This window comes from Durio zibethinus, chromosome 14, assembly GCF_047325235.1.
Source record: "Durio zibethinus cultivar Kanyao isolate XHJ-2024 chromosome 14, ASM4732523v1, whole genome shotgun sequence".
NCBI classification, from domain to species: Eukaryota; Viridiplantae; Streptophyta; class Magnoliopsida; order Malvales; family Malvaceae; genus Durio; species Durio zibethinus.
Genome location: NC_143175.1, coordinates 6987811 through 6997223, shown reverse-complemented (window position 1 = coordinate 6997223; position 9413 = coordinate 6987811). Strand labels below are relative to the sequence as shown.

Genomic DNA, 9413 nt, shown 5'->3' with positions numbered 1-9413 from the left:
GTATGCAAAGTCATAGGATGTTTGTTCAAATATTTTTGCATCAAAGACAATTGCTCATGTCCTCACATCGTCTCTTCATTTTCCAAATCCTCCGTATGTTTTTCAATTTTTTTCTAGGTTTCTCTTTCCTCTATTTTGTTCCTAAGAAAATCCAATACAAGAAACACTTTATTTCCTAGTCTTTTATATAACTAAAGAGAAGAAAAACTTAAATAAATTTTAGGATAATAAAAGACTGATTTTTTATTTTTTTTCTTAAAACTATTATATCAAATTATTCCATGTTTTTCTTCTATTGGTAAACGATCTTGGTAGATAGCAACAAATCCAAGGTAACATTATTCTGGCCTAAAATGTTAACAAATTTAGGTAAGCTTTCAACCCCCATCTCTCACTAGAAATTTTTTTTTTTATCGTGGGATTTTTCATTTCTTCGTTTTTTTTATCAAGTTTTTGTATTTGTAGTTTAGCTATTAGTATGAATTATTGAGTGTAGTAACAATATTAGGAATTTCAACAACATTCAATTTTCAAGGTTAATAAATATTAAATAATGGGCATTGGAGCAACTTTTGATGTTCATTATTGAACAAATTAACCAAGCAAAGAGAAAAAGAAATCTCAAAATGGGGTCAAAATGTGATTTAGCATTATTGATATATGAGACAAATTATAAGTCATAAATCAAGTCAAAGGTCATATTTGAGATGAAATGAAAGGTTTAATTTGAAAGTAGTTGAAATTAAGTGTAAGATGATTGTGATACTAATATAATAATCATCTACAAATAAATAAACTAAAGATTTTGATTTTTGTTACTTTATAAATGTTCTGATTATGGTCACTACAATAAGGATCTAATAAACTATCACTAATTGTCACGTGGTCCAAATTATCGTTGAACCATTCAGCGGTGATTGGATAAGTATAACAGGCAAGAGAGACGTGGCATCTAAATCTTCGTCTCCAATTTCTTCATTCTCTTACCTGACGTGGCAAATTTACAACTTCATGTTACTTTCATTTTAAGAATAAAAAAATAAAATAAAACGGTAATTATTTCATATATTCTCGCTATAAGTACCATTTTATTAAGTGAATTAATAAACATTTTTTAACATTTCTAAATTTAAAAAGCTCTTTAAATGAAAAAAGAAAAATTCTCAATCATTTCGCTGAAAAATATATTTATTTCTAAAAAAATAATAAAATTGTTACTCTTAGGCCTTGTTTCATAAATTATTAAAGATTTTCATTGCATTGAAAAATGAAAATTTTCGACATTTTATATTTTTAATACACTTAATAACATATTTTAAAATCCACTTTAAAAAGTTCTTTCAATAAAAAAGTATTGAATTAGATAAATAGATATAGACGTATTTATCACTTAAGGTAGAAAATGTTTAATAAATTTTTAACTTTTTTTAATTATTATTTCTTAAAAATACTATTTTCATTATCTACAATAAAAATAAAACAATAAAATGATAAATTTTCAGAATTTAATATTTCACAATTATTAAACAAATATATTTATATTTAGCATTTAATTTTTAATAAAATATCAAACAATTTTTATAATTCTTATTCATTATTTATCAAATTTAGTATTAAAAATTTGATATTTAAATTTTTAGTGCTTTATTTTTCAATTTCTACAAACCTTAGATGGATGAAATGATTAAAATCTTCCATGAAATCATGCACTAACCTGCATTTTCATAAATGCAACACTTTTGGATGTGTTTGATACATAAAATTATGATAAGATAAAATAAATTAATATTATAAATTAAATTAAATTAAATAATATTATTTTATTTTATATTTGATGTGTACAAAAATTAGAATAAAATAATTTATTTATTGATTAAAATTATTTTTTTTTAAATTTATAAAATTTAAATTATTGATATAATTTTTAAGAATATAATAAGATATGTAAGTTCAATTTCATAAATTAAAAATAATTTTTTGCACTTTGAAAAAATTAAATTATCTTATATCAAGAGAATAATTAATCTTCCTTATAATTATATCTTCTTTAAATAAAATAAAATCAAATATAATATAATATTATTATTATCATATTTTATTTATCATTTTATACAACAAACATAACTTTTATACACTTTATTGTTAAAAAATTGAAATTAATATTTTTATCATTATAATATAGGTCAATATTAAACTTTGTTATTGTGTTTTAATTTTGTTAAATTTTGACATTTTACTTTTAATTTTGTTTAAATTTTTTTACATAAAATAACCAAATTGACTAAAGTTGTTATTTGCATTAATAAAATATTTGTGACATATTTTAATTCAGTTATTTTTTGCCCATCAATCAATGAAATTGAAAGTTTAATGGCCCAATTGACAATTACACTAACAAAATATTTCGTAAAATATTTCAATTATTTATTTATTATCCAAAAAATAATAAAATTAAAAGTACAATAAAAAATTCAATAAAATAAATATATAATGACAAATTTCAATATTAAATTATAGTATGCGGCAAGTTTCACTTTAACTCTTATCGATTAACTATATATTAAAAATAGTTGGTTGGCACCTGTCAAATTTTGAAAATATTATTTTAGTCTTATTCATTATTAATATTATGATAAACCTATCAGACTTTTTTCTTCTATTTTTTTTTACACCAAGCAACGCAAGAAAATGCAATAAAAAACAAAACAGTACAAATCAGAAAGAAATAAATAAATAAAAATTGATCTGAAAGCAACACCACCATCTCCACAATCCAAACAAAACACAATTTCACACCACAATATTTTGAGTTTACACAATCAATCAGATTAAAAATTTAAAATTTAAAATTAGTCCAAAAATTAAAAGAAAAATCTAAAATTTTTAAGAAATTCAAACAAATCTAGGCTAAATCAAAAACCTAAAACCATCTTCAAGCTAATAATCTTTTTTCAACAAAAATGACAACCAAAATATTCCAAAATTTTCAATCAAATCCAAAAACAAAAAATATAAAAATTATCCAAAAATAACAAGAAAATAAATAAATCCAATTTTTTTTACTCAAAAATCACAATCAAAATAATATCAAAAAATAAATTCAGTAAAAAATCATAATCCACAATTAAAAAAAAAAAAAAAAAAAAACAAGATCTAAGCACCCAACGTCCTCCAAATGAATTTTGAAGGAGGGTGGAAGAAGCGACCTGAGGTGATTTTGGAACTTGAGTTGATTTCGAGGTTTGAAAAAGACAAAAGGAGGGATTTTTGTAAGAAAAAAATCGCGACTTAATTAGGAATTAGGGAAATAAAAAGAATTATGTTTATTTTAGGGTCATCAAATAAATACACTATACTGTTTTAAAAGGGACTAGAAGAAAGAAACGTAAAAGGCACTGGCCATTTGATTTTTAATCTTTTTGTTTGGGTTTTTAGCTCAAAGATTAAGTTTGGTTTAATTTTTTTTTAAATATTAATTTTATTTTATGATAGTATTAATAATAAAAATATTGATTTTTATAATATTTATTATTAATATGAAATTTTGATACTCACTAATAATAAAAATAAAATTAATTTCTGCTTTTTAAAAAATACTTTTGAGATTATATTTTAAATAATGATTTCATTTGACGATTATATTGTTATTGTTAAGAAAATTTATTTGCATGAAATTTGCTAAATTTTTTAAAAACCATCACTAAAAATATAGATTTAATTACATAATAAAATATAAGTATTTAAAAAATAGTATATAAACGACAAATACAAATGCATTTTATTATGTAATTAATAATAATTAATTTTTATAATTAACAAATATAATTGTATTAATATTAGTAGATATTAATACATAAAAAATTATTATATAAATAAATAATTATTATTTGATATAATTTAATTAAAATTATTTTAAATATTAAATAACCAAGAAATAAATATTAAAAAAATCCCCAACGAAGCAGGACACCATCCTAGTGTTAAATCTAAAAATTTTCAATTTATAAAAAATTTATTACCTTATTACTTCAACTAGGAGTAAATAAATATTATCTCATGTCTACAATACATTAATTATTTATGAAATTTACAAGTTAAGTTGGATATACTGTTTGGATTTTTTGTTATTCAATATTTATCTTTTGTTTCTTTAAAGCAATAAACCAAGAAATGTGTTTAAATACAATAACAAATAACATTTTTAAGTAAAAATTAAAAATTAATCTTTGTGATAATAAAGTGTATGTTTTTACTTTGATATAGAACAATTGTATTTTAATTTTTATTTAGAACAATTGTATTTCAATGTAGGTAAAAAAAAAAATTTGTTGTAAAAATTTCATATTTCAATCTAATGTGATACTTGGTTCTTGTATAAAAATAATAAAATAATTCGTATTTGATGATCTTTTATACACCTCAATTAAATAAAATCAAAAAAAAATTTTTCAAGATCAAATTCACGTCAAAGTCAGTTTTGAGTGGCACCACTCTGACCCAATCGAAATATATATAATTTTTTTATTTATTTAATTATATATATTAATTAATAAAATTATTGTTTAACTTTTTAATTTAATATATTAATTTAGTAAAATTATTATATTTATGTATAATTAAATATAATTCATATTAAAAAATATTTTTTATATATTATATTAAATTAAATATAAAAATAATATTTTAATATCGAATTAATTTTAAATTTAAATATTAAAAAAGTTCGATGCATAAACACACTACGACTGTTGCGATCCCTATTTTTTGTACTACGTATCTTTTTCAAATGTAATATCTGTATTTTAAAAAATATTTAAGATAATACCTCTATTATGAAGCCGTGGAATAATTTGACGCTTTGCGTTAACACTTTGATAATAGACGATGAATTGGTTACTAACCAATTAAGCATTCACACTGTTATTTATCATGGCAAATTAGCCAATAATAATTGATGATTTGTACACATAACATCCACGTGGTGGAGACATAGATATTACCCGTTATTTTTCATAAAAAATATAATTATACTTTTTTAAAAGTAAAAAACAATATTTTTTTTTCTTTTTTTTCTTTCTTCTCCCCTCTGCTCTCCTTTATTTCTCTTTCTGTCCCTCCTGTCCTTCTTTCCGTTTTTTTGGGCATACCCTGCCCACATTAGCAAAACTTCAGCTTATTCAACGCGGCCAATCTGTTACCTCATAAAGAACTCTGTCAACTTGGAAAGTAAAGAATGATAGAAGCAACATTAATCTTAAAATTAACCATCCACAACACCCTGATTATCACCATCATGGACACTAGAGTGGTCAGCGGCATTAGCAATAGGAACTGTTTCATTCAGGCAGTTTACAGCACTGACATCATCATCGCCATATTCAGATGCCGAGCTAGCATCCATTTCCTTATCTGGACAATCAAGCTGCAGGGATTCAGCTATTTCAGGGCTGTAATTTCCTGAACCATGGCTTTTACGTGACAGTGCCAAGTCTTCTTTCCTTACAACGTTGAGCACAAGCCCATTAGGGATCATTTCAGGCTGCAGGAGATCACCTTCAGCAACCATAATGCTAGAACCAGTAACTGGTGTTCTGTTCCCCACATCCCTCTGATCAAACTCATATTCCGAGCCTCCATCTGCTGTTGTCATACTAGAGCTGTGACCAAAAGGATCCCTACCTCCCATCTGAAATCCAGGAGAATTTGGATGAGCCATCAGACCTTTGTTAACTTTACCATCAGCGTCTAGATTTTGGACAAAATCAATGAACAAATTTGCAGAAGTAGTCCTCATCAATGGCCCACCAGATCTTGTCCAAGAATGTAAGTCTACACTTTCAGACTCACTATCACTTCCATCATGTGTACTGCGATGGGCTCGCAAATTCCTAGCAGAGGGAGGTATTCCTGTGGACCCACCAACCCCTTGATGCAATGATGAAGTAACATCTGTAAGATCTTCTTCAAGGGAGCCTGTTGAGTTTTCTCGTGCAATGCAATTCCAAGAAGGAATTCTTCTTGATGCATTGAATCTGGCTGTGCTGTATAGAACATGAGATGAAGCAGAAGCAGAAGCAGCAGCAGCTCTGTCTGCACACCGTTTAAGTCTACGCATATGATTAAGATTTGCAACACACTCATCAAGGGCAAGCTCAATGCCACAGTTTGCTTTGATAGCTGAAAGCTTCTCCCAAGTGCATCTTCTCCCTTGGTTGGACGCCTTTTGAAGCCCCAAAAGAGATGGGTTTTCAAGAATTTTCAAGTACTGTTATAGTTAAAACCATGAAAAAACAGCCAGTCAATCACCATAGAAAAGATTATTGAATAATATGCATATGACAAACAGCATAGATAGACTCAGTTAATATAAAACCTGAAGCTACTCTACGCATTTCTCAAAACAAATACCAATCTAGGTTTAAATGCCACTAAATCCCAGTGCATCTTCAGACAATTTTTAATTTGAATGTCACCAAAGGTCCTCAAAAGGATTTTGCACATACCTGAGTAAGTGTGGCTGGCATAAAAACAGTAACATCACCCTCCCAATCTTGAGTCATAACCTTGGAAACGCCCCCCAGAGGAAAGCCCAGTTCCAGTATCTGACTAAATCTATGTTTTACCTCCATCTCAATTAGGCCAGCAAGCTACAATTTAAAACAATGAAATTAGTTTATTTCATTTCATCGTGCCAATAATAAGACAAGAAAACAGAAAAGAATAGCGTAACAACAACTAACAAGATCGTACTATATGTAAATAAATAGTCCAATAAAGAGAACATATGTAAACCAAAGTAAAAAGGATTCTTCTTTCTTAAGTGTTAACCAATATAAACATACCTTTGCAGCGAAGTTACCACCAAAGGCTCTCACAAACTCCTTCAACCTCAACCATGGTACGATGTGAGGGTTCGCCTGACTCACAATAAAATGATTGACATTAAACAGCTCCTTCAGTTGCATCATAGGTAAATCAACCTCCAAGCTGCCATCCCTCCATCGACGTGCAGATGTACCAGAACCCTCCTCAGGATCCAAATTAAAGGGTGGATGGTAAGGAACAATTTCTCCACTCCTGTCTTTTGCCATTAGCTCCTGGGCCTCAAAAAGGCCAGGAAAGGCACAAGAAGCGCTTACTGCACTCCATATGACAACATGAGGCGAAGTCAAATAATTAAGGCACCTAGGTGGCTCATGCTTCCTTGGAGAGCAAACTGTTATCCCAAGAATTCTACCGGTCATATCATAAGCTTCTTGAAATGTAAGATTACTTGTGAGCTGTCTTAACATCCATTGCATGTATCTGATATCATGAACAGCCCCTTGTCTCATGACCCTCCTAACAACTGAAAAAATTCCACCCAGCTGATCATAAAACTTCATTGAGCGCCAAGTGTCCTCAAAGAAACTTTGCAGCTGGGGCCATGTTCTAGTGCCAACAATAGCACACATAATGGATCCAACGCTAGAACCAGCAATTATCCTGGGTAAAAGCTTATGTTCTACTAGTGTTTTAACTACACCAAGATGAAATGCGCCAAGGGAAGCACCCCCACTTAAAAGCAAAGCAGTTCTACCAAATGCATGCCTTGTTTCATGCATAAAAGCAAGCTTCTCGTCCAAGGAGAGCTCCTCTGAATCAGAGTCACAAACCATTCTCAACTGAGTCGAGACCTCATCAATGTATTCCTGGATGAGTTTAGGCACGTGAAGCCTACCTTTATGAAGCTCAGGATTACACATATTACCAAGATTTCTGATAAGATCAGCTCTCATGCAAAAGATTATATCTCTAAGAGATCCATCTTGGCGACGGAGTCGGAGCTCCTGAAGCTTGTTTCTCACAAGCTCCTCATCGTAATGATCCGATTCACTCATCTTTGGGGTCTCTTTATCAATCATCTTAGCAGCATGAGCCCACTCTTCATATGTCAATGCATTTCTCATCATATTTCTCCAAAATTTCATTCTGTAAGCCATTTCAGCCCTCAATTTTACATCTGCGTTACGTTTCCAAAAAAGAGCAATAACTGTCACCAACGCCAATATCCCTTGTGGATTTCGGGGATGCAACCATGATATCAAGGGTGCAAAGAAACCCTTACATCTATAGATAAAATGCAACAATACATGAAAGATTTGATGCCTGAAATGTGACATTGACTTACAGAACAGGATCCTAAAAGCAATTGCCCGACCAATGATTGTTGAAGGACCAATCGAAAATGAATCAACACTGGCCTCATTAGTTATATCCATAGCTAGTTTACAATGAGAACTTGTGTTGGAATGGTTTAATTTGTTAACAGCCAAGAACTAGGATGACTTAGGCGGCAGAGCGGACAACACATAAGGAAACAGAGAATGTTGATCTAGGATGATATAGGTGGTTAGCGGAACGAGAAATTTTCACAAAAGGAATGAAGAAATAAGATGAGAAAGATGAATACAAGACTGTATTGGCTTTGTTTTGCACCAAAGAACAAAGAAAAAGAGAAAGTGAACCTGATGGATTGTTCAGAGACTTGAATTCGACATTAATAAAGATCAATGAGAAACTGGTCCTATAAGCCTAATTTCACCTCCCACCATTATATATATATATATATATATATATACACACACTTTAACATTGAATGGAAAAGGAAAAAGACAACAGCTTTTCTTGAAATCTATAGAAAACCAGCATAATGAACTATCGCAATTGAAAAAAAAAAAATAAAGGCAATTCTATTTGAACATAGTATATCGCAGGAAACGGATAAAAGCAATAGTTTCCAAACTCATGCTCCTGAATTCCAACAAATTTCTGAGCATCTACAAAACCAGTCAAAGAAAACCCCACAACTCTAATTACCAACAATAAAACAATTCTCTTAATATCTAAAAGAAACGAGTCAAAGGAAACCCAAAGCTCTAAATCTCATCACCAGCACAAGAATCAAAGAATCAGCTCGGTTTTCCCTTCCCAAATGAATCAAAACAAAACCCAGAAACCCAAAAAGCCTCTAAGACGACTTTAAACCAAAAAACGATTTTCTTTGGCAATCTAAAATTTTCATTCAGTAAACCAAGAAAATCCAGAAGAAGCAGATATATTCCCCACAAGAAATATACTGAAGCATTGGCTAAATATAACGGCAAAGCGAAATTATGGGCAAACGTAAAGATCTGTGAAAAGATAAAGATATATGACCGAAACTTTTGGATAGTCAACGTTGTATAAATATGAAAGAATACGGTCAGGATCGGCGAACTAAAAAGACTGCTTCTAAAGTAAGATAAGATTTAAAGTGTCGTTAAACTTTCTATCCATAGAATGTAAAAGCTACAAATCTATTAGAATTGAGGAAGGAAACTTGGATAAGGGTTAGGGATCTTAGCGACGTTTGCTTTGCGTAAACGGCACTG

General features: G+C 29.3%; 1 protein-coding gene across 1 annotated transcript; it reads right to left on the bottom strand.

The window, feature by feature from the left end:
* Positions 1-4878: 4878 nt before the first annotated feature.
* LOC111293825 (triacylglycerol lipase SDP1) lies at positions 4879-9108 on the bottom strand. Its single transcript, XM_022886800.2, has 3 exons — positions 6843-9108; positions 6504-6647; positions 4879-6265 (listed from the first exon to the last, which is right to left on the bottom strand). Exons 1-3 carry the CDS (start codon positions 8259-8261, stop codon positions 5261-5263), a joined length of 2568 nt encoding a protein of 855 aa, XP_022742535.2. The 5' UTR covers positions 8262-9108; the 3' UTR covers positions 4879-5260.
* Between the last annotated feature and the right edge of the window lie 305 nt (positions 9109-9413).